Source organism: Eleginops maclovinus, chromosome 2, assembly GCF_036324505.1.
Source record: "Eleginops maclovinus isolate JMC-PN-2008 ecotype Puerto Natales chromosome 2, JC_Emac_rtc_rv5, whole genome shotgun sequence".
Taxonomy (NCBI): domain Eukaryota; kingdom Metazoa; phylum Chordata; class Actinopteri; order Perciformes; family Eleginopidae; genus Eleginops; species Eleginops maclovinus.
In genome coordinates this window covers 6,796,647-6,820,930 of record NC_086350.1, presented here as the reverse complement: position 1 = coordinate 6,820,930, position 24,284 = coordinate 6,796,647, and the positions used below count along the sequence as shown (strand labels likewise).

Below are 24,284 nucleotides of genomic sequence, written 5' to 3'. Positions count from 1 at the left end.
TTTGTAGTAATATCCTTCTCTTTCTCCTTCCATTCCCTCCCCAGCACCAGGAGTTCAGCTTCCTGCTGAAGGAGCGAGTGTGTCCCCTCGTCATCAAGCTCTTCTCCCCCAACATCAAGTTCCGGCAGGGCAGCAGCAGCTCCGCCTCACCAGCTCCTGTGGAGAAACCTTATTTCCCCATCTGCATGAGGCTGCTGCGCGTGGTCTCCGTCCTCATCAAGCACTTCTACAGCTTACTGGTAAGGGAGCGATCCGCAGCGATGGTCCACTGGCCAGAACTGCTGACTGATGGATGCTCTACGTGTAAGGGATTTCCTCCAGCAGAGAAAGGCTAATTGATCTGGTCTGATTAGCATTGGATTAGCGTAGTATTAGTTCTGTTTCAGCTCTGCTTTAGGCACTTTAATGAGCTTAGCTGCATCCGAGCAATTAACCATTGCAGCTGTTTTTAATTAGTGATATTATATCATTTGAAATGGAAATTAGTTTTTCCCCTTCTGTCAGGAGAGCCACAACATAGCTTCATCAAAGCCTAAAGGGATTATGGGATTTAGCCAGATTCCAGTTACAGGACAAAGCTGGCCAAACATCTGTCCCAATCTGATGGGGTGTGTCTGTGTGTGTTTGTTTTAAAGGTGACGGAGTGTGAGATCTTCTTGTCTTTGCTGGTGAAGTTTCTGGATGGGGAGAAGCCACAGTGGCTGAGAGCGGTGGCTGTGGAGTCGGTCCACAGGCTCTGTGTGCAGCCACATCTGCTACGGTAAGCAACCCTAACGCTCCACTGAAATAACGGCACATTTTAATGAATGAGTCTCATAACTTTAAAGGCTTTCTTGAATTAATATTCCACTGCTGCATAGTGTGAAAAAATAGTTGCTTTGTGCCTCACACTGCATGAAAGGGATCTCTCTCCTTAATGAATCTTCATGTGGCGGATAACTACAGTGATGGATCTGCTCATAATAGCTAAATGTTCCTGTAATTGCTGATTCATCTACCCCCTGATACAACAACAGAGGACGGAGAACCCCCACCACTGTGGAACACACTCTCCACTACCGTCCAAATAATAAAATACATCATTATGAATGCATCCTCTTCTTGTAATACCTATGCTTTCTACAGAGTATGAAATAAAAAGAAAATAGATTTTACATCAGCATGGTTCTAGGAGTCGTTCCACATCTAAAACTTGCGTAAATATCTTATTATATTTACTAAAACACCACTGCATATATTGATATACAGCTCTGCAAACAATTAAGAGACCACTACAAAGTTTTCCTACATTTTTATCTCGTGAAACAGGAGAAAATGATAATGCTGAAGTGGTCTCTTCATTTTTTCCGGAGCTGTATATACACTTTAATATACATATATGAATTATTTGTTGCATATTGTGCAATGTGCACAATTTGACTTAACTTACCTATATGTGACATGTGGAGTTAGCGTGCTAGCAGCTACTGTGCACTGCTGAGGCTGACAAAGCGCAAACCTGAGTCTTGTTGAGCAAAGTCTGAAAACATAGAGCAGAGTTTAAAATATTCTAAGAAGTGATAGTAAAATTATGCACCATCAGCACCCTAATGACAATTCTCTTGCACCCGTCACTAATTTTCTGTTCTGTGTGTTTTTCAGTTCATTCTGCCAGTCATATGACATGAAGCAGCACTCCACGAAGGTATTCAGAGACATTGTCAACGCTCTAGGATCCTTCATCCAGTCTCTCTTCATCCTCCCCAATCTGGGCAACAATGCTGCTGTTAGCGCACCTGCTGGTCAGTACACCGATTTTTAAGAGGAACAAAACCCTCATTTTGAGCTCTGGAAGAGGGTGTGTATTTTTATTCAACAAATGTGATTCCTTCATCCTGGACCCATGGAAAAGTCAATAAACCTTCCTCTTGTGTGTCAATAAAGTTCAAATAAACCTGTAAATCAGATTAAGAGTCATTGAAACATGAATTCTTGGACAAATAACTTCAGAAAGCAACATTTTAATCAATACTCTTGATGTACAGACTCATAGTTTTCATGGGAATTTCATGGATATTTGGTACCATATGTCCTCGTATTTTAGTCTTTCTTTTACTTAATTCCACTCTCTTTCCATTCAGGTGGCTCAGGTTCGGGGGCCCAGGGTGCAGCACAGGGTGGTCCAGGTGCAGGAGGGCTCGGCAGTAACCTGACCACGCAGGCTGCGTTTGAATACCGCGGTACCTGGATCCCACTCATGACCGTTAGCGTCCAGGGCAGCGCCAAAGCCACCTAGTGAGTACTGATTCTACTAAGACTCAAACAGTTCACCCTTCTGACTCCCGTTGTTTTTCTTTAGCCTGTACTTAAATGTAATCCCTTGCAGAGAACAGAGCAGGGAAACTATCTCTAACTATCTGTAGCATCTCTATTAAATTAGCTGTATCCTGCGAGCGGTGACGAACAATTTAGTGTTCATTCACAGGGGATCGTTGTAGGGCAGAGATCAAAGGCTTAAAACCGCTCGAGGAGCATAAATGCTTTTGTTGTGTGCCTTTGGTGTTTCGCAGAAGAGCGAGGTTTGTAGGATAATACAGGGAATTGCATCAGCCAGAGGCCTTCCTGTCGCAAAGAGAGTCTAAATCGTTGTCTATTTGCTGTAATTGGGATTCTTGCTGGTGGTTTTTGAATCTGTTTCTTAGTATGAAGGAGAACAGAAACAGGTTGATTGCCAAGAAAGTGTACACATACAAGGAATTTGCTTTGGTGTGTGTGATGCATAAACAATCACAGTTAGAAAACACACATTGAAAGAAAAGGACCAAGAAATAGAACAATTATTAAAAAAATAGGATAACAAAAAGATATAGAGAAGTGATGACACAAAATACAACTGTACCAAAAAAGTAAGCAGTACAATACGACAAAATATTCTGAATACCAACAAATAAATACTGCTATGTGCAGTATTAGGCTGTTAAGTGCTCAGTAACCGATGTTGTTCAGTAAATTGTTTAGAGGGAGGCATCGTTCCATGATATGACCCTCAAAGGAAAATGATATTCATACATATATACGCTAATTTTATTTAAACTGTTTTATTTAATTCATTTTTACGATTTTATTCTTGAGTCTTTATTGAGTCAAACACCTTGAGCTGCCTCTATGTAAGATGCAATATATACAAACACGCCTTGCTTTGTTTAAACATCCAAACATTTACATTTTTGAACAGACTGGTATTTATTCATAGACTGTATTCAGTTCAGGATCTCATTTGCTCCGTCCCTTTCTGTCACCGTCTAGTCTCGAGATGCTGGACAAGGTGGAGCCCCCGTCCATCCCGGAGGGCTACGCCATGTCTGTGGCCTTCAGCGCCCTGCTAGGACCTGGTGCGGGGCATAACCTCTATGATCGAGAGGGAGCTGGCCATGGAGGAGGAGGCAGCCGCAGAGTTCAGGGACACTCATCCTGATCAGCAGTGGCAGCCACAGCCTGGTGAGAGTGTTTCACTGTGTCATGGCCAAAACACAGGGGGATTGTGGGTTGTAGCACTTCCATGACCCCTGGTGGCCAGTATGTCTTCTTTTCCAATAAGAGATCAAAATGGAGGCGTGTTTCTTTTCCCCAGGTTACAATGGAGTGTAATAAGTTCTGCATTTTGAAGTTTACTAAAACAGACAACTTATACAAACAAGCTACAAGAAAACAGAGTTAGTTGAAGCAGTAGGGTAGAAAAGAGAAGAAGAAAAAAGCCCTCCAGTGATTTATCCAATCACATCGCTCCTGATCAAGATCTGAAATGTAAAAATAACTACAAACTTCATAATAAAGAAGCTCAGAAACAAAACAAAACAATAGTATACTCAAGGTAGGACTCATCAAAGTCACCCACAGGAGCAAAACAACAACATACTACCAAAAAAAACTGTAGGAAAGATATGCAAGTTCAAATACAGTTCACATCGACGAAACCATCATCTTTAGATCATTTTAAGGATGATCACACATTTTTAAAGCCTGTTATTTCTTTCTTTCTAAAACATGCTTTGGGTTTTTGTCGCAGGAGCCCATGTGGTGTGGGAGGAGATGGTCAGCGCCTGCTGGTGCGGTCTACTCGCTGCTCTGTCTCTGCTGCTGGACGCCAGGTAAAGGGACTTTTTTGGACAAACTGCTTTATTAAAAGGCATATTGTACAGTATGTCCACTTGGGAACCAAAAAGAAAGAACTTCCCAGAGGAAATCCCAAAAAGATACTGAAAAACCCATCATTTATTTGTATGCATTTCAGAGGGAAATCTCTTATAGGCTGTTTTACATGCCACTTGTACAATATAAAGTACTCTTCAGTTTAAGCATGCTTTAGTCTCAATGCACCAAACACCTTCTGCTTCTATTCTCCAGAATCATCATCCTCTAATACCAAATTAAATCATCGCATTTAGCCTTGATGAAGTTATTGTATCCATTACATGCAAACAAAAAAACACAACAGCCATTAACAGCACACGTTTCACTTTGTCTGCATTTTTTCTCCCCTCCCGTCCTGTCCCGTCAGCACCGATGAGACGGCCACAGAGAACATCCTGAAGGCGGAGCTGACCGTGGCCTCGCTGTGTGGGCGCCTGGGCCTGGTGACGCCCCGGGATGCCTTCATCACCGCCATCTGCAAGGCCTCTCTCCCGCCGCACTACACCCTGACTGTCCTGAACAGCAATGCCGCCAATCTCTCTGGCAAATGTAAATATATTTTTTCCGAAAACAAAATGGCTTTCCTTTATTTATTTGTTGAATCTGTCACCTGAATACCTAATTGCCTGTACACAAACAAATTGAAATACCTTGATAACACTACAAATCATTTGGGGCTGGTATGCATTTGTGTAGGCCTGATATGCATCATTGTACCACACACATCCACAAGTCCCCTTTTCCGCCCCTGAGGATGTCCTCTGGTCATGTGCGTTTGTGTTTAAACTAATGAGCTTTCCTCTTCTCCCATATGGTGAGACGTGCATGCCGCTAAACTGAGCTTTACATGTGAAATATTGGCACTCTGCCGGTCCCTGTTGCCCCGCTCTTATTGCATTAATCCATAACTTTTTTTTTTTTACTGCGGCCTCTAATTAGTATCGTGTCTGGGGAATGTAGGCGTACACTCACACAGCTGCTCTCACACCAACCACTCAGACACTCAGACGGTATTTGCATATTAGCTCGTAGAGATGAAGCCGGGAAATTGGGTCTCAAATAACGATGCTTTGGATTTAATTAAAAAAAACCTTTCTTGCGTGTTGTGAGCTTGTTACAAAAACATGTTTGTGCATTACTGACACTCAAGGACTCCTGTTTGTGTGTATTCACCTGTATGCGTGTATTCTCCGCAGCCTACTCCATCTTGGGCCAGACTGTGCAGATCATCAGTCCCTCCAGTGAGTCTCATCAGCAGGTGGTGGCTGTTGGGCAGCCACTCGCCTCCCAGCCCCAGGGCACTGTGGTGGTAAGGACACACACACACACACACACACACACACACACACACACACACACACACACACACACACACACACACACACACACACACACACACACACACACACACACACACACTATTGTGAAGAGGCTATGGTAACACTAAGTATTTTTCTAATTGAATTAATGTAGCAGTTGTCCCAAAACAAAACTTGTGAACATCTTTATATAACGAGACAAATTAGACAACAGTTTTTCAGAAAACATTAACAGCTGCAAAAGCTGTTGCTGTTTGGGAAGATAATTACCCTGGAAAGGGAGGCCTGAGTATCTAAGACTGCAATCATTACCTATTATAAACAACGACTGATGTGTAGCAGCAGCCACCTTTAAATAGTTAATAGTTCAGGTAAGTGCTTCAAATTTCCCTGAGGGCAATAACATTTAAACATACTGGGGCAGTAACCTTGACCCTAACCTGGAATCATTATGCTGTAATTAGAAATCCCCCAAAGTGAAAGTTTTTATTGTATTTCTGTTTATAGCTCTTAAATTACTGTGCGCGTCCCTCTTTCTTTGTTACCATAGTCTGCTTCTATGGTACTTAGAGATTTGAGTTTCAGTAATACCTCACGTTTGAACTTTTTCTGCTATTTCTCTTAGTGTGATTTATCTAAATACACGTTGACCCTTGTGAAAATGTGCTATAATAAATCTGTCGTTCCCTCTGTCAGCTTACTTCAAAGAACCTGCAGTGCATGCGGACGCTGTTGAACCTGGCCCACTGCCACGGGGCCGTGCTGGGCACCTCCTGGCAGCTGGTGCTGGCTACACTGCAGGTACTTCTACCACCTCGTACCACACAGTTACACCTAACCCACCACACACACACGTTGCACACACTCTTCTCTAATTAGACAAGAGAGTCCATGTTCCCTCCCTCTCTCTCACAGACATGAATGAACAACTCCCCCATCTCCTCTTTATGACCTGCTAAAACCTTTACAAACTATCAAAATATGTTGCCTCTTTTCAGTGCTGTCTAAAATCAGGCAGGAGCGGTTTTAGAGTTTAAATTAAATAAATCTTAAATTGTTTACATTTTTTGTCATTTTTGCATGATCTTGCAGTGTGCCAGTTTAAAATTCACGACACTTTCATTTAATATACGTGTAGTTTCTCCTTTTTTCAACTCCCATTCACCTTCTCACTTATCCCCCAGCATTTAGTGTGGATCCTGGGGCTGAAGCCGGGGCCAGGCGGGGCCCTGAAGCCTGGCCGAGCTGTGGAGGGACCCAGCACAGTGAGTGTGTGTTTAGTATGCATGACACTGTTTGTTTTCCACCTCATTGATAGAGGCTGTGATCTAAGTGTGTGTGTGTGTGTGTGCCCGTGCCCTAAACTTAAGGTGCTAACCACAGCCGTGATGACGGACCTGCCCTTCATCGCCAACATCCTGTCCCGACTGTTTGAGAGCTCTCAGTAAGTAACCGTCCTGAGAAATGAAATGAAAACTCAAATAACTCCTCCCTATATAATTACTTGTAAAAATAAATTGGGCTTCCTTTCTGCTTAGAACTAATAATAACCAAAGGGGCATAAATATTATTTTTCCTGAAATGAGTCATCTTTTTATTCTTTGTGGAGGAGTTGAATCTCGAGCTTACATCTTTTTATTGTGGTTTAAAAAAGTGTTCATCTGCATAAATGGTAGTAGGATTAACCCAGCTAATATATATATATGTGTGTATGTAACAACGCCAACTTCTTATGCTATGCAAAATATGCAAATATAAAATGCATTATGTGTTTTATGTGATTAGGTACCTGGATGATGTCTCCCTGCATCACCTGATCAACGCTCTCTGTTCCCTCTCAGTGGAGGCTATGGAAATGGCTTCTGGAAACAACAAGGTAAATATTCTATAGTTGATCACTAGGAAACTTGGCTGATGGATATTTTGGATATGTCATTATTTAGCTCTGGTTATAATCAATAGGAGGCTAAGAGTATGACAATTTCACAGGAATCTGAGTGTCTTTCGCTTGTTTTTATATAGTTTCTATTTTCTTTGTTGCAGGAGCCCTCTCTGTTTGCTGTGGCCAAGCTGCTGGAGACCGGCCTGGTCAACATGGATCGTATAGAGATCCTGTGGAGACCCCTCACCGGCCACCTGTTGGAGGTAACATTTATTTACAGCTACATCCCATATAGTGCAGAGTCAAAGTCACCACAGTGTATCCAAACCCTGTAAATATGTTGCACTTACAGAAATAGCTCTGTAGCATTTATTTTACCGCTTGCACTTTGATTTCAATTGGTAAAATAAGCACAGAAGGAATTTGACCAGTAAGCAGTTTGTCTAAACTGGGAAACCGTGATTGTCACTTTTTCCAATGACCATGATGTCACTGTAATTTGGAACCAAACTCTATAATAATAATGGAAGCTGAAACCTAAAAGAATGTCAAAATTGCCCCCTTCTACCCCTATGGTTACTTACCCAGAACCAAAGCTCTAATAATGAACGTTTTTCCATGGAGGCCGGGGCTCACGTGTGGTGGGGTAGAGTCATGAAGGAGAGAAATAGTTTATATTTGTATTCAAAATGAATCTCTTTCCTCTGTGTTTCTACTATTTCTACTACGTATTTGAGTATATGTTACAGTATGTGGGACCTGCTTAGCTTTTTGTCTGTGGAAAAGCAATATCTAACAAAGGAAGGAAAGAAATCTCCATGTGTGTTTTCCCTGGTGATGCATCATGAATACAAAATGCTTTAAGATGACCTTGTTTTTATCCAAAATGGCAAATGCTGCTTTTTTTTATTGAAATAAGACAGTTAATATGCAGTAGAGCCCTGGCAGATTTACCGCCTACTAACATATTTGGATTGAAAACATATTGAATTGTTTGTAAAGTGTTAAACTGTACGTTAGATAGAAGTTGATTCAACTTTTACTACACCCTGTGGGTATTGGGACGTCTTCATATCTGTGAAATCTCATTTGAATGTGTGGAGAGGTGTGTGTTAAGAGGTTTTCTTCACATTTACCCTGTCTATCTCCCCTCTCTTTTTTTTGCACTCCTGTCTGTTTTGCAGAAGGTAAGCTGAGATTCCCTCCTCTATAATCTTTGGCTTTTCCAATCTCCTTTTTTTTCCTTCTTTTTCACGATATTTCCTCTCTCTCCCTCTCAAGTCTGGCATCCACACGTTGGAGTCGAGAGGGTCCGTTTGTCCAAATGTGTCCACAGTGCATTTGCTCCGCTTCCAGTGTTTTTGACCTTGCATTCTTCTTGCGCAATTTCCAACGTGAAGCTCTGATTTGTCACAGAAACAGAATCTGACGCAGCACCTGCAAATATGTTCTTAACGCTCCGATGAAAAAAACCGCCGCTTATCTTTCTTTGCAGACTTTAAATTCAAATGCAGCTGCTGTATTTTAAATGAAATGTGAAAATGATATCAGGTTTATTGTGTCTTGATTAACAGATGTACAGAATGACAAAGATTAAGATTAAATGTGTGATCATGCAGTGCTATGAAGCCAAATTATTGGATAGATACACATGGGCCATATGGGTCCTGCAGGGGAACAGGTACTAAACAATCTGTCTTTATTCCCCTTAGCAACACACAGATTTTATCCTCTTAGGAGTATAAAGTCTCGTGCTATAAAAGTAACTCTCCCGTTACACCACAGATGTTTCATTTGGATCACACATGAACTTAAAATCTTTTTTAAAAAAGGAGGTTTTATATTACATTTGTGTACTTATCCCTACTGAGCCTGGCCTCTTCATGTGTGTCTATACATCACTGTCACACATGTCTCGTGATCACAGGGGATCCCAGTCTCTTATCACACACACCGTGGTGTATGTCACCCACCCACTGCTGGGGAAAACACTGCTCTCTGCATCAAATCTATCATTGTGTCTGCATGTGTGTGTATTTATGATGTGTCCTGCAGGTCTGCCAACACACAAACTCCAGGATGAGAGAGTGGGGGGCCGAGGCGTTGACGGCGCTCATCAAGGCTGGCCTGGCCTACAAACACGACCCTCCCCTCGCACAGAATCAGGTACGTTACACATTAGAGGTCCAAGCAAACCAAACAACACTCTGCTATGAGAAGTTGTATGTTCATGGAGCACAGACATCTTCCAGGTCACCTCTCTGCTTTATGCCCATAATGTGAACATTAAAGGGAGTATTTTATAACATTGGTGTATTTCCTCCGGGTGACATTTGAGATATCTCCTCCACTGTCGCCGTTTATGTCACGATAGATAAGAGAGTGTGCCAAATGCTTAAACTGTGAGAAACAAATGTCACAGTCACTCTCTCTTGTCACTCACAAACACAGACAGTGACCTTCACCTACTCAGACAGATAAAGGGAACGGCACCGAGCTTATCTGAAAGAGGGCAGCAGAACTGTGTGGAGGTTAATGGAAACAGCACAGAGACATACCAGCAATGCCTGCACTGTAGAAATGCACAACACAATCACTTCTTCAACGCCTTTCTTGCAGTGTGGACAGGCTTTTACTATAACGTTAAATTATGTCTTCCAACCATTTTATTTCATGCAATGTAAAAAAATATCAGATTCAGATTCATCGCCTAAATAATACTCTAGCATTGGAAAAAAATAATAAAAATGTTGGTAATCTAACCATTCAAGTGGTATTTGTATTCTTTATTCTTTACCTTGCACCCACAAATATTAAAGTAACATTAAAATACCAATTTGTTTAATTTCCAGACTGCTTTCCGTGGGTAAAATAACCGTTATCAATTTAGATTGTTTCATTTTCACTATAGTTCCTGACTCATTTATTTCATTTTTCTTTTAATGTCTGCTTGTCATCCATGCCACTTAGAGGACTGGGTTTATGCAACTAATCCATTGTGTTCAAACAAATATAAAAATACAGTTATGAGTCACATTCAACAACAACTGTGTGCAGAGGCACAAAGACAAACTGTAGCAAAAATAGTGATCAACACTCGACTTAAAGTCAGTTGCATTGAGCAATCTTCTAAATGATACTGTTTAAACCATTGTATGTCTCCCAAAAGCTGTATTAATAATATATATTAATAAAGATGACTGAAAGATGATCTCTGTTAAATCTGTGAATATCTCCCTGTCTTCGTCCCCCAGCGGCTGCAGCTCCTGTTGCTGAATCCCCTGAAGGAGTTGTCCAACGTGCTGCATGCAGACATCCGGCAGAAACAGCTGGAGAGCGTCCTGCAGATCCTGCAGAGCCAGGGAGACAGCCTGGGGCCCGGCTGGCCTCTCGTCCTGGGAGTCATTGGGGCCATCCGCAATGATCAAGGGTAAGAGAACAAAGGAGGAGGAGATGGACAATTCGAGGGAGTCGTCCTAAATATCTGTTGCAAATAACTTCTTTGACCTCAACCTTGTTTCTTTATTCCCTTCAGCGAGTCGTTGATCCGAACAGCCTTCCAGTGCCTGCAGTTGGTGGTGACAGACTTCCTACCCACCATGCCTTGCACGTGCCTCCAGATCGTAGTGGATGTAGCGGGCAGCTTCGGCCTCCAGAACCAGGAGCTCAACATCAGCCTCACATCCATCGGCTTACTGGTGAGATGCCTTTTCATGTAGATGAAGAATTGTTGGGTGTTTTACTCAGACACAGTCAGGGTGACTGCTAAGATGCTCAGTAAAACACATGATCAACTCATATACGGGGCTTTCAGGGGCTTTAGGTTGAATGATGCAATATATACGAACGGAAAAGCAGATTTTCCAAGAGCAGAACGAGCTCAGGGGGTTTTAATCAATGTTTCTCCCGTCTTTCTGCAAGAGAAGACCGAACAAAATGATTATACAGGGAACAAGGTCATAGTCAAAGATAGTCCAAGTCTAAGGCGTTAAAAACTATAGACCAGAACTGATAAGAAACTTATTCGTACCCGTTCTACTAATCATACCAAAGCTGGTTCTGTTTCTGCATGAGGAGCCAATTAACTGTTGCAGTTAGCTCACAAGATTAGCAATTTGGAATCTGTAATTCAGCGGGATGCCAAAATATTTATAAACCAATATCAATAATAGATCTGTTTGCAGCTGTTAAATGCAGATTATTGCAATCAATATGTCTGGCTCCAGAAAAAAAAAAAGCATTTTTGATTTTGTTTCAAATTAAGTTTAATAAGTATCAAATCCCAAGTGTAAATGTGTGTTACTATAAATTATAGCAGGGGTGAGCTAACGAGAATATGGTTATATAAATGGATGAAAAAAAGTTTCATTTTTACTTCTGTGTATTTATGATTTGTTTGTGAAAGTTTGGGCACGTCTCTTTCCAAAAGTTATAAAGCTGATAATTCCTTGTTTTGCATTATTTGATCTTATTTAGCAGCACTTAAGCACTCTGACATTTCATAGATACTCTCTACAGCATTCAGGACATGCAAAACCCAATATTGATCTGTGGTTTGCGGAATTATTTATCTTGGAGTGTGGCTTTTCCACAGAGATTACTTTATGGTAATATGATAGCAAAACTGCCAGCAGCATTTTACCAACCCTTCTCTCCAATTGACGCCCGCACTCCCTAACCCCACTTCCCATTTTTCACCCACAGTGGAACATTTCAGACTACTTCTTCCAACGAGGCGAAGCCATCACGCAGGAGCTGGGGAGGGAGGAGGAGGCTCTGCAGAAGCAGGCCCAGGAGAAAGGAGAGACCCTGAACAGGCCTTTCCACCCCGCCCCCCCCTTCGACTGCCTGTGGCTGTGTCTGTACGCCAAGCTGGGCGAGCTGTGTGTGGACCCGCGGCCCGCTGTGCGTAAAAGCGCTGGGCAGACGCTGTTCTCCACCATAGCGGCCCACGGGACCCTGCTGCAGCAGCCGACATGGCACATTGTGGTCTGGAAGGTAACACGCAAGGATTTGTGATTTTAAATGTATTGAAAATGTTAAATCATTTTGTTTCAGAGTACAGAGTCAGAGGAGGGGCTCTGTTCACTCCTAGGAGAGGTGCTTGGTGGTGCATGAAACCAAAATGGCCTTGGTCCTTCCCTCATCTTCCTTATTAGCTACCTCTGTTTTAAAGATGCATAAAATCTTTAGAGTCTAAACTTGAGTGAGTGCTTACTGACTGAAAACGTAAAAATCTTGAAACTTGTGTTCACTACAGACCTTATTTTGGGAATCTAAACAAAAATTTAGTCAAAAAGCCATTGACATCTAGACAAGGGAGGCCAGCCGTGCTCAAAGGCTAGATAATGTCCAGGTTTCATTCCTGCACGACGATAGATAACTCTGGATTTGGCTACTAGTGGAATTTACAACTTTATTATCCTAATGATGATGTGATATTCAAGTGTTCGTTCTGGGTATTTGATTTATCTCAAAAAATATTATACTCTGATTACTCTGAAGTCAATGGAAAAAAGTCCCAATGGCGGGAGTTGTAATTTACTATGTGGCCGCTACAAAAAATTGCTTCCCTAAATGTACAGTAGGGGTAGTCACAAACTTCAATTTTTCACAGATTTACAAAAAGGCTGTCTTCAGAGCTCTTTCTGGCAGTTGAACTTTCTTCCTGTCACCACCAGGTGTTGTTCCACCTGCTAGACCGCGTGAGGACGTCCTCCACCACAGCCGACAAGGAGAAGATTGAGTCGGGCGGCGGAAACATCCTCATCCACCACTCACGTGACACCGCTGAGAAGCAGTGGGCGGAGACGTGGGTGCTGACGCTAGCCGGGGTGGCACGCATTTTCAACACCAGGCGGTATCTCCTCCAGCAGCTAGGTGAGCCCGGCATTATCTAATCTGATACTAAAGTCTTTTACGTGATGCTGATGTGAGACACTTCTTCAGCTTGCCTCCACAGAATTGTAAACAATAAAAATGAGATATTAAAATGTATTCATATGTCTGCCAGGCGTAGCAAAAGTTCAGGCTGTTTTTACTGCTTTATCACCACACATCCAGTCATGTTTAGCCCCATGTGGACCGGATTAATATTCCACAGAGATAAGATACAACATGAGCTCCTCATTAATTGCACTCATCCTTCTGAACAGTTCAGCCACTGCCAAATTACAAGAGGTGACTCACAGTATACAACACATTCCAGCCAACGACGGTAAATCACTTAGAGGCTGCTCTTCCTACACCCCGCCGAGATAAAAGTAATAACTGTGGCTGACAGCAGCATATCATACGGGCCTCCTAGGGTAACTGTATGCCATTTAAAATAGGTTTCATAATGAGGAAATCAGAAACTGTGTTTGTGACAAGTGCAGCTGTCAGTATGTGTCCTCTTTCACTTCTATTTGTGATGTTGGTTTCAAAACCTGTGAAAGTGAAAATATATTTTAAAAAATTAGCCAATATTAACTGCCAGTAGTGTCGCTAATGGCCGTCTCACACCCCTCCATCATCGTGCTGTGAATCTGCAGGAGATTTCTTCGAGGCATGGGAGGTGCTGCTGAACCACATCCAGTCGGCGGCTCTCAGCAAAAACAACGAGGTGTCCCTGGCGGCCCTCAAGAGCTTTCAGGAGATCCTCCAGATCGTTACGCCCGTTAGAGACTCGGACAAAGCAGGGGATGCATTCGCTGCTATCGGCGTCCCCCCCGTGCTCATCGACCCCCTCTCGGCGTCCGGTCCCGGCAGACCCCTGGTGCGCTCGGACTCTCTAGTCGAGCGGCTGACACGATACAACGGCGCCGAGCTGCAGGCCCCTCCCCCGGGAGAGGAGTCAGCCTTAGAGGACTCTGCGTTATGGTGGTCGGCGTGGAACACGTGGTATCGGACAGGGACGGACAGCACGCGACCCCCCAGCGGCCCCACAGAGAAGTTCTCCTTCATCCCCAGCCAGCCCTTCCTCACAGCGCTGATCCAGATTTTCCCGGCACTCTACCAGCACATAAAAGCCAACTTCAGTATGGAGGACCTGAAGAAGCTGGGGGTCATCCTCCACGGGGCCGTGTCCGTTCCCATCAGCAGCGACGCCTCGCCCTTCATCCTCCCCTCCTACACTGAGGCGGTGCTCACCAGCCTGCAGGAGGCGGTGCTCACAGCGCTGGATGTCTTGCAGAAGGTGGGCAAAGCAAAATATGTGGTCTGGAAATAAAATGAAGGGTAACAAAGAGGCTCTTAACATGTGTTATACAGTATGTTGAGGTAGGGTTTGTCCCCAGTTTGTAGGAGAGCTTTGTTTAATTCATCCTCCTCTCTAAATTTCCTGTCCATCTCTTGACTTAGAATAAAAAATGATTGGCTAAAAATGATCTTAAAAGACAGTCATGTGGATAAATTATAGCAAGGAAACAAAGTTATCCCCCTAATGCCGGGTCGGGAGCCTTTTTTTTAACCTATTCTTCTCAATACTACAAATAACTTCTTAAGGGCTGCAATTAATTATCATTTCAAGATAAGATAAGATGTACCTTCATATAATCCCTGTGGGGAAATTCAGGAGTTTAAGCAGCAACAGATAGAGAAAGAAAAACAGGACAGATTCACACAGGATAGAAAATAATGATATACAGATAAGTAATGGGTTTAAAACAAACTGTTAGAACAACAAAACAATAATTAAGAATGAAGTGGGCATACATACATTTCGTATTGTAAAAATGTACACATGTACAGCTCCGGAAAAAATTAAGAGACCACTCCAAATGTGTCTTAAATCTTTATCTAACACACATTTGGATGACTGCCATAATCTTTACATGTATGGCAGTCATTCCAGTGTCGGTTGAATTCCAGCACAGAGAGAAATTGTCAGTAGTTTATAGAATACAGAAAAAACTAGAACATTTTTAACTCAAAGGCATACCTATAAATAATAAAACAAGAGCAAATGATCACGCTGGAGTGATCTCTTCATGTTTTTCACGGCTGTATGTGTGCAGGTCAAAGTTATTGTTCAAATTATCATCGATTATTCTGATAGTGTCACAATTTCCAAGGAAATGTCTTTTAAATAGTTTGTTCTACTTTGCCAAACAGTCATATGAAAGCAAAGCGAATCTTTCCATTCAAGAAATAAGACCCACAAAATGTGTCTTGTGTTAATCATTTCAACAGTGCCATGTTTTCATTGGACTGATAAACTGAATATATTTGGAACAAAGCTTTTCTTGCTCCTTTTTGACTCCTAATGAATACCATGTCTTCGGTAAAAGTAGACCTTTACCTTCCCTGTCAAGCCAAAGTTATGTCTCCCCGTTCTGTGCCAAATCAGTCCAGGAAACAATGTGTCAGTGTGCTAAATTATGCAATACGCAGTCCCGTGGTGGATGTCAGCAGTGTTTGTTCCTCCCTTCCCTCCCTGCTGCAGGCCATCTGTGTGGGACCGGAGAACCTGCAGGTCATGTACCCGGCCATCTTCGAACAGCTGCTACTCTTCGTGGAGTTCTCCTGCAAGCCTCCTCAGTACGGCAGGATGGAAACCAAACACGTGGCCAATGCCAAATACAACCAGGTACGAGGAACCAGACTCGGCCGTCTGACTTCTGGGTTATCATTTGCGATCCTTTTTACAGTTTGTTTCTTTCAAATGTTGGATGGTGTACTCTGTTACTTGTTGAGCTTCTCTCTTCAGCCATTCTCTACAAGATCATCCCCCCTCTTTGATGTTCATGAAGCACCCCTGCTCCCTTTTCCTTTAGTCTACTCCTTATGAAGCCCCTATCACGGCCCTCAGGGAGATTGACAGGTTCCTCAGGACCCCTATTAGTGGACCCGAGCCATGTCTTCCTCATCTTCTCCTCCTTGTGCTACATCCTGCTGGCAGCTTACCAGAGACATCTTTCACTACTCTTAAGTTCACACACAGTTCAAAGTCATTTAAAGAAAATATTTGTTTGCCAGTGATCTTGAGCAAGACTACATCATTTATAAAACCACAAACAATTCTCCTTTCTTCCCAAGATCCAGGGAGTCCTTTCACAACACTTTTCTGATATCTTTCATACTCATTGTCGTGGCGTAAACCTACAACATCCAGCAGGTGCTATGTGTTCAGGGAAAAGCTGAGAGTTGCAGTCTGGTACGGAGAAATGTTAGCGCCACACATTCTCATGTCCGACGTCCTGTGGTGGCAATTTATTTATCAAACGTGGATAAAGAATCAAACCATTCAGCTGTCTTTTAGGTATTTTATTTCTTGCGGGAAAGTTCAGTCAGTCATACAGAGAACAAACCTTCCGCAGAGCGGAAAGACGAAGAATACATTTGGGTTGCATATTGAAACACAGAGAGGAGAAAGGGGGGGGTCAAGCTTGGTGATAATGAAAGGAGCATTCAGTAAGTTTTAGGGAGGTAGGGAGGCTGTATCAGGATGTTCTCAGTTCAACAGAAGTAGAGGGTCATACTGTTGGTGCACAGAGAGTGTAACTAACATTGAAACAAATGTTCTTAATAAGAAATGTTCCCAAGGTTAGCAAAGAAGTGAAAATAGAGATGAAAATAAGAATCACACAATGATATTAATAAATAAAGTCAGTATAATATTTATCCATTACAATTGCCAGTCCGTTAGCCCTGCATGTGGGGTCCAGACTAGGCCCTCAGAGTCTGAATCTGTTTAAATTGTTTAAGTAAGAGCGTCAAACAACATTTCCACCCAGCCAAACAAATGCTTTGGGTGGTCTTTAATGCCTTGTTGGCTTTTTGGTGCTTGGAGTACGGTGGCCGACAAGTGCAAACGCACTACAACACATTTCCAATGCGAGACGCGTTGCAGCTTCGTAAAAAAGAATGCATAAACAAATAGAGAAACATCTCCACCAACTTGACAACAGATGCGCAGCATTTAGAAAGCATTCAACAACAAGAGTTTACTAGGAAACGAAACACTGGAAATAAAAACACTTTAATAAGCTTATAACACAACGGAAACGAGGAGGCTGAAAAGTGACGCACACAGCTGGGACCAGAGCACTTATTGACGTTCGTGGCTTTTAAACTGTGACTGTTGGCACTGTTTGCCTGTTTCATAATAAACAGTGCCAGCAGTGACCGTTGCATCACTTTTTTAGTGTCCCTATTTTCCTTGTGTTTTGAGCGTCTTGCAACCTTTTGTATTTGCGCATGTTTCGTCAAATTGGTGAATGTGTTCCTTCATTTGCATGTGTTTTGGCACATTTGTGTTTTTATATTTGTATCGTTTTTGCAGCGCGTGTTTTCTCCTAATGGAAGTGTTTTTGTGGCGTGTTGGCACTTGTCGGCCTCCGTATGGGACTGTTCCCCTACTTCAGTCCTGGTTATTGAATCTCATTCAGCCAACAAGTCACTGCTAATCCGCTACAACCTAAACACCAGTTTAATTGCGATCTTCTCTCATTCTGTTTCTTACTGGATAACCATTGTAGATCCAGCTCTTTGCACCGGTGAGTTCCGTCATCCTCTCATTCAGCCCCCCCAACCCTCCCCCCTCTATAGTTTTACTAAGATGTGCTGAATGGTGACGAGCCTCCCTCTGCGGTAGATGAGATATCACACCGCATGGTCGGCTCTCACTTCTCATCTGCGTCTCCTCACTCCATGCCCCCCCCCCTCTGCCTGCCACTAACTGGTGGTTATGCGTCTGTGTGCACAGCCCCTGTGCAGCTCCATTTTCAGTTGATTTTTGTTTTTTTGGTGATGTTCATACGCACATGTGTGGTTCTGTTAATATTACTTAAAGACACACTTTGTAGCATCAAGTCGTTTTTTGGCTGTAACACGTCAGCTTTGGTAAGCCTAACGAAGCTTGAAGCAAACTAATAATCTGTGTAAAGAAATCTGTGTTTAACTTGTACAAAGTGTGCCTTTAAAAACTGCTTTCAATGTGGTTCTGGTAGAAATCAGATAACATTTCAGATAAGTCTGACGTATAACCTCTCGTGTTTTTTCTCTTTAATGCTCTGATCCCGCAGGCGGAATGGGTTGCCTTAAACTACGTGCCCTTTGCTGAGCGCTCCTTGGAGGTGGTGGTGGACCTGTACCATAAAACAGCGTGCCACAAAGCCGTCATCAATGAGAAAGTTCTGCAGAACATCATCAAGGTATTATCACCAAGATAGGGAATGCACGGGCAAGAAAATCCTAGCCTGAGGAACTTTCGGAAGTGATTTTTCCAACACTATAATTGTGAGAAATTGTACAAAAGGCAACAAAGCAGAAAGTTGGACTCAGTTTTCTTTCTCAACAGTTTCTACTGGCAGCCTACTGAGCAGAAGTTGCTGTCGTAAAATGTGTTGTTTTGTCATTTTAACATTATCTCCTCAATCTTCTGATTTCCTGAAGGATGTTGATGTCAAAACATTAGTCAAAGAGACTTTGTGTGCATAACATGTAGTATATTTCTAAATCAGCAGTTGATTCTGGTTGCTGTTAGCCTCTGGGTGTATTTCACTTCACTTGTCTTGCTGACTTGATAATATTTATCTTATGGATCAAATCCTACATAAAGCAGATGTAAAGTGCAGTTGGTTGTTCAACATCAGCTGCATTTTCTGCATTTTCTCTGAAAAACTCAAATATTTCCTTAGTGCAAGTCATGAAAAGCCTTTAATTTTTCTCAAAGCTGACCGTCTCGTTTTTTACACCTGTGTTTAAACGCACTTTCCCATAGTCTGTTTATAAGAAATGTACAACCAAAGCACTAAAGGTTCCCCAAAGACAAATCCAAATCTGGCTCCCATCCTTTTTCGTCTCCAAACCAAGAAGGCAGTGCTTGCAAAATCCCAACCTAAGGGAGCCCAGCTGTTCTCTCAGAAGAGGACTTTGTCAGGAAGATGGTCTGTTTCTTTTTTCTGGTTTTGTACAATGAATACTGCTAGTGAAAAGAATGTCCTCACTTTGATGTTAGCGCTATAAATAAAAGTCTTGGCACCTTTCAGTTTAAAAGAGAAGGATGTGAAAGGTTTTCAGCGTCATTTCGTTTTATATATTTTACCTTGAAGTCGTTCTCTTTTTCTGTCTCAAAATGTTTTGTAATTGCCATCTTCTTCTTTTTTTCCCCCTTTCACATTCAAGACTTTAAGAATGCCCTTGGGTTTGAAGTACGCCTGTCCGTCAGAGAGCACCTGGAAGCTCGCCGTTTCATCTCTGCTCAAGGTGCTGTCTATCGGGCTGCCGGTGGCGCGACAGCACGCCTCTTCTGGAAAGTTTGACACTATGTGGCCGGAGCTGGCCAATGCCTTTGAAGACTTTCTTTTTACCAAAAGGTACAGCGTCAGGCTATGTAAGGATGAATACGCACCATTTGATTTACAAAACTCATTATCTCAATGTTTTTTTCCATTTATAGCACACCCCCAGATAACGTTTCTATCCAAGAGTTTCAGAAGAATGAAGCCGTTGATGTAGAGGTAAATACTTTATTTTCTAGCATCCAGTATATCAGTGTCTCTTTAACAATCTATATACCACTTCATAGACTCTATGCATTACATTAATGCACATAATATCTTCTTCATTTTAATACTGTTAATTCTGCACAAACCCTCAGAATTTGGAACATACGTCACATATTTTATTTTAGTATTCTTTATTTTTACAGGTATATTTTATTTATATTCCATTTAATTATTGCTACATTTTATTATTATAATATTTTTCCTAAATTAGTTTTTTTATCATTGTTTTATTTTATTGTCCTTTTCTTACAATTTATCTACTTCGACTGCGCCAAATATACACCCAGGCAAATTCCTCGTATGTGTGAACCTACTTGGTAATAAACCTGATTCTGATTCTTAAGGTGACCGACATCATAATTTTGTCTTCTTGTTTTTATTTTAGGTCGTCCAGCTGATCAGCACAGAGATTTTACCGTTTGCCAATTTCATCCCCAAAGACTTTGTTGGCCAGATAATGGCCATGCTCAATCGGGGCTCCATTCACTCGCAGTCGCCCTCATTTACAGGTAAGATGTAACTTTTGCATTTGACTTCAGATCTGTAGTTTCTCTCGTATTTCTGCGACTCACGGGACAGCAGGGTGGTCGAGTCACACTGAAACTATTAAGTCCTTGGGCCCTCCCTGTGGCTCATCACTAACAATGGCTGCTGTCAAACTCTTCATGTGTTGTGCAAGCCCTGTGTCTGCCCTCATTGTAAATCACTCTAGAGAGCAGCCTCAGCAGAACGTCTCATATGTTAAGTGTTTTTCTCGTGACAGAGGCCGAGATCGATGTGAGGATGAGGGAGGAATTTTCTAAGGTGTGTTTCGAGACGCTGCTGCAGTTCTCCTTCAGCAACAAGGTGTCCACCCCGCAGGAGGGATACATCTCCCGCATGGCGCTGTCCGTGCTGCTCAAGAGGTCCCAGGATGTTCTCCGACGCTACGTAGAGGACGAAAGGCTGAGCGGACGCTGCCCCCTGCCCAGGTACACCCAATTATACACCTCTTCATATAAATGATGCACCTGCTTTTGCCAAAACAGCGTTTTTTATATGATTTTTAACGTACTGTATATTCCCACCACAAATGTAGCTCCTTACAGTTTTTGGTTCGTGTCATCATTTTAACACTGAGAAATGTCGCAATACACAAAAAGACCACCTTCATCCATCATTTGTCCTGTCCTCTTTTGTAAACAACACAAAACCACTGTACTTATCCACTTTTACAAACTGGCACCACATGTAAGGGTTGGGTGTCGGGCTTCATACTGCAGCTTCTTTTTCTTCAAGACATGATGGAAGTTAAATAATGCCCATGTGGGAATAGCACCATTAGTACAGAAAATGGCAAAAGGATGGTGTAGAGTAGAGAAAAATAGGATAATTAGAAAATACAAATGAAGAGCAAAGTGAAGTTTATTTAAATTCAGACAAACACACAAATCTAAAATACTTTCAGTACATTGTATATGAATATAAAGAATGGGAAACTTGTGGATTGTATTAAAAAATTCAATAAAAGTGCCGACCACAGGATTTATTTCTTTGTGAACCTAGTCAAATACTTTAAATCCTTATCTCCTTTGTTATCTTATATCTTTTGAGCTACCAACATCTCTGCTATCTTCTAACTGCAATATCTTCAGGTTCTTTGTACTGTATGTAGGTGTTGTTAATGGACGGCTTTGATTATTTATTTTTTTAAGGCAACAAGTGACGGAGATCATCTTTGTGTTGAAAGCTATCAGCACTTTGATGGACTCTCTTAAGAAGACACAACCCGAAAATGGTGAGTATCAAACTTTAGAAAAAGATTAAACAGATCTTTGGGGGAGGTGACACTCACCAACCAAATACACCAACACCACCGTATATCATCTATTCATTTCCGCTAAATGTGTCAGAGTACAGTTGGGACCATTTTTCAAATGAGTTTTATCTCCAATCTGGGTGGAGCTGTTTACGACTCCAGCAAGGTCAATTACTAGAAATCATTTTTTTAACCGCAATCGTTTGAAGTGAGTCATTCGAGAATTACGTTTTTGAAGTGCCCTTCAAGATGTTTGCACTACATCGCCCTTTATTCAGAGCAAAACTCATTTCCATTTGCCCGTGGGAATTTCACAAAGGAAATTATTTCTTTGATTGCCTTCCATCACAATTCATACTCTCTTCTTCCTCTCCCTCCCACCCCCACGCCCCCCTTTATATTTTTCTCCCTCTCTTTGTTTACTGTCTACAGTGGATGGCAACACATGGGCTCAAGTGATCGCCCTGTACCCGACACTTGTAGAGTGCATTACATGCTCCTCGTCTGAGGTGAGCTCAGCCCTGAAGGAGGCCCTGGGGCCCTTTAAAGACTTTATGCAGCCACCCGTCTCCAAAGTCCAGAACGGAGAGTCCTGACCAGGCTCACTCAAATTTGTTTTTTTATAACAAAGAAATCTTGAATGTGTCTTCTCCACCCACGTGCTTCACGGACATGAACTCAACGTGAGCCCCATCTGACATGAAGCGACCCACGGTGAAGAGAGATCCAATGAGACCATCGACCCCGACCTTCATGCGCATCATCGTATGCTTTTCATGTGAGCCGATTACGTATCTGCCCCCTCCATTCTCATTCAGACTGACTGCACTCTTGAGTTAACTACAGAGATTTGAAAAAAAATTGCAGTGTTGCCTCTGTTTGTTTTATCCTCCTGATGAGGCCGAATCGATGTACAGTGTGTGGTGATAGTGTTGATGATGTAATGAACAAAAAAATGCAAAAACTGGGGCTTTCTTGATCTTAAACACTTCAACTTTTCCAACATTTTCAACAGTAAGGATTTTATGCAAGAAAACAAATCTTACTGTAACATTCCATGTCATCTATAGCCAGCCATCTGAGAAGGGATGTACCTGTCTGTATAAAATAAATGGGACAATTCTACAATCAGCTCTGTGCTCCGAGTGTGCTCCGTTACGATCCATGTTACGTTCATTAACGCACCATCTTAAAAAACACATAAATCTACTGAGTGAAGTCAGTTTTTTAAAGTAGTCCGAGGTTAGAAATGACTCAACTTTCAATCTAATGACCTGCTGCTGTATATTCAAGTCTTCTTCAATACAGAATAATGGGGAATGTGTCTTTATGAAGTAGATAGGGGGGCATGGCTAATTTGTGATTGACAGGTTTCTACCAAGGCCGGACTAGGTGCTTTCCCGAGTTTTAGTTTTAATCCTACAATTTTAACTCTTTTATGGTTTGTATTTGGATCATGTCTTGCTCAGCACTCTGCTACACCCTCTTGTGTCAATGCTGGTTGCAAAAAACAAAATGGCGTCTGCAAAAAGCCTTACTTTAGGCTTCAAAACAAATGATGTCATTGTGACTACGTCTACTATTCAAATCGTCTATGTGCCAAATGTTAATTAGTCCGTTATCAGACTAATAAACGAGCCAGCTCACAGGGAAAGTGATTTGAAACAATCCATTTAATTTAAATAGTTCACAATACAATTATCATATTGTTATTTTCTCCAAACTTTTGATTTATGCTTAGGCATAACTGAGCAATACTGCCATTTATATAGTTAGTGACTTTTAGTTTCTTCCATAAAGTCTATGGTTACTTCATGAACTCACTTGTACAATTCCCAAAATACCACAACATAACATTCATATTGGAGGTTGTTATTAAGGTGTGGTGTATATATGTAATGTAAATTAATATTTAATACACATTTGAAGTGGAGGGACCTTTTAAAGAGAATGTTTTTGAAATGTATTGAATTATATCTCCTTGTACTGAACAGTAGGTGGGGTTATGGCTGGCTGAATGGGAGGCTCTACTTAAAATCGTTTATGCTCGTTTCCCATGCAAACATAGATAGCCTTCACATGCTATAGGGACCCCTCGGCTCCACTTCATTGTCCCATGCAGGTCCCCGGGCCCGAGTTTCGGATTATCCACTAGGTCATATGAGGGGAAGGGACCGTTTTGTGGTTTGCGAGGAGGAGGGGGAGGAGGCGGAGGAAGAGGAGGAAGAGGAAGAGCGCGAGGGAGCAGGTCTGCTTGGGCGGGGTTTCCCTCTTATTTCAAGTCTGCACAGAAGGAGAGAGGACGGTCAGTCTTGCATGGGAATGTCGCTGTATAGTCGAGTCGGTGCATTTCTTTCGACATTTTTCGTCTTTTTCTTCTAAGGTCGTCGTCTTCGCCTCGCTTTTTCACCACGTACTGGCTGAGGTAGTAGTTTGTGCTGTTGGTTGGGTTGTGACACTGCCCGCTATGGAGATGACTGCGCAAGCTACTGCCTTGCTAGTGCTGGTGCCTCCACTTCGGCCGAGGAAAAAAAGAAAGCCCCGCTCACAACGCTGTTATTCGGTTTAAACAGGTAATGCACACCGCTAGTGTCGCACCATGTTCTATTTCACGCTGTAATTTT

At 42.2% G+C, this 24,284-nt stretch overlaps 1 protein-coding gene across 1 annotated transcript in view; it reads left to right on the top strand.

Moving 5' to 3' along the window:
- Window positions 1–22,791, top strand: part of mon2 (MON2 homolog, regulator of endosome-to-Golgi trafficking) — a 39,041-nt gene extending 16,250 nt beyond the window's left edge. The window contains 29 exon segments of the mRNA XM_063909221.1: window positions 45–239; window positions 636–760; window positions 1,642–1,781; window positions 2,121–2,274; window positions 3,286–3,364; window positions 3,366–3,477; window positions 4,046–4,127; window positions 4,538–4,719; window positions 5,367–5,479; window positions 6,186–6,290; window positions 6,674–6,754; window positions 6,860–6,933; window positions 7,275–7,365; window positions 7,533–7,634; window positions 9,427–9,537; window positions 10,626–10,801; window positions 10,907–11,069; window positions 12,076–12,369; window positions 13,053–13,251; window positions 13,905–14,548; window positions 15,797–15,940; window positions 17,832–17,849; window positions 18,378–18,506; window positions 19,480–19,670; window positions 19,754–19,814; window positions 20,248–20,371; window positions 20,626–20,833; window positions 21,557–21,639; window positions 22,093–22,791. Of these exon segments, the coding sequence (XP_063765291.1) occupies window positions 45–239; window positions 636–760; window positions 1,642–1,781; window positions 2,121–2,274; window positions 3,286–3,364; window positions 3,366–3,477; window positions 4,046–4,127; window positions 4,538–4,719; window positions 5,367–5,479; window positions 6,186–6,290; window positions 6,674–6,754; window positions 6,860–6,933; window positions 7,275–7,365; window positions 7,533–7,634; window positions 9,427–9,537; window positions 10,626–10,801; window positions 10,907–11,069; window positions 12,076–12,369; window positions 13,053–13,251; window positions 13,905–14,548; window positions 15,797–15,940; window positions 17,832–17,849; window positions 18,378–18,506; window positions 19,480–19,670; window positions 19,754–19,814; window positions 20,248–20,371; window positions 20,626–20,833; window positions 21,557–21,639; window positions 22,093–22,256 (4,344 nt within the window). The 3' untranslated portion in view covers window positions 22,257–22,791.
- The last annotated feature ends 1,493 nt before the right edge of the window (window positions 22,792–24,284 follow it).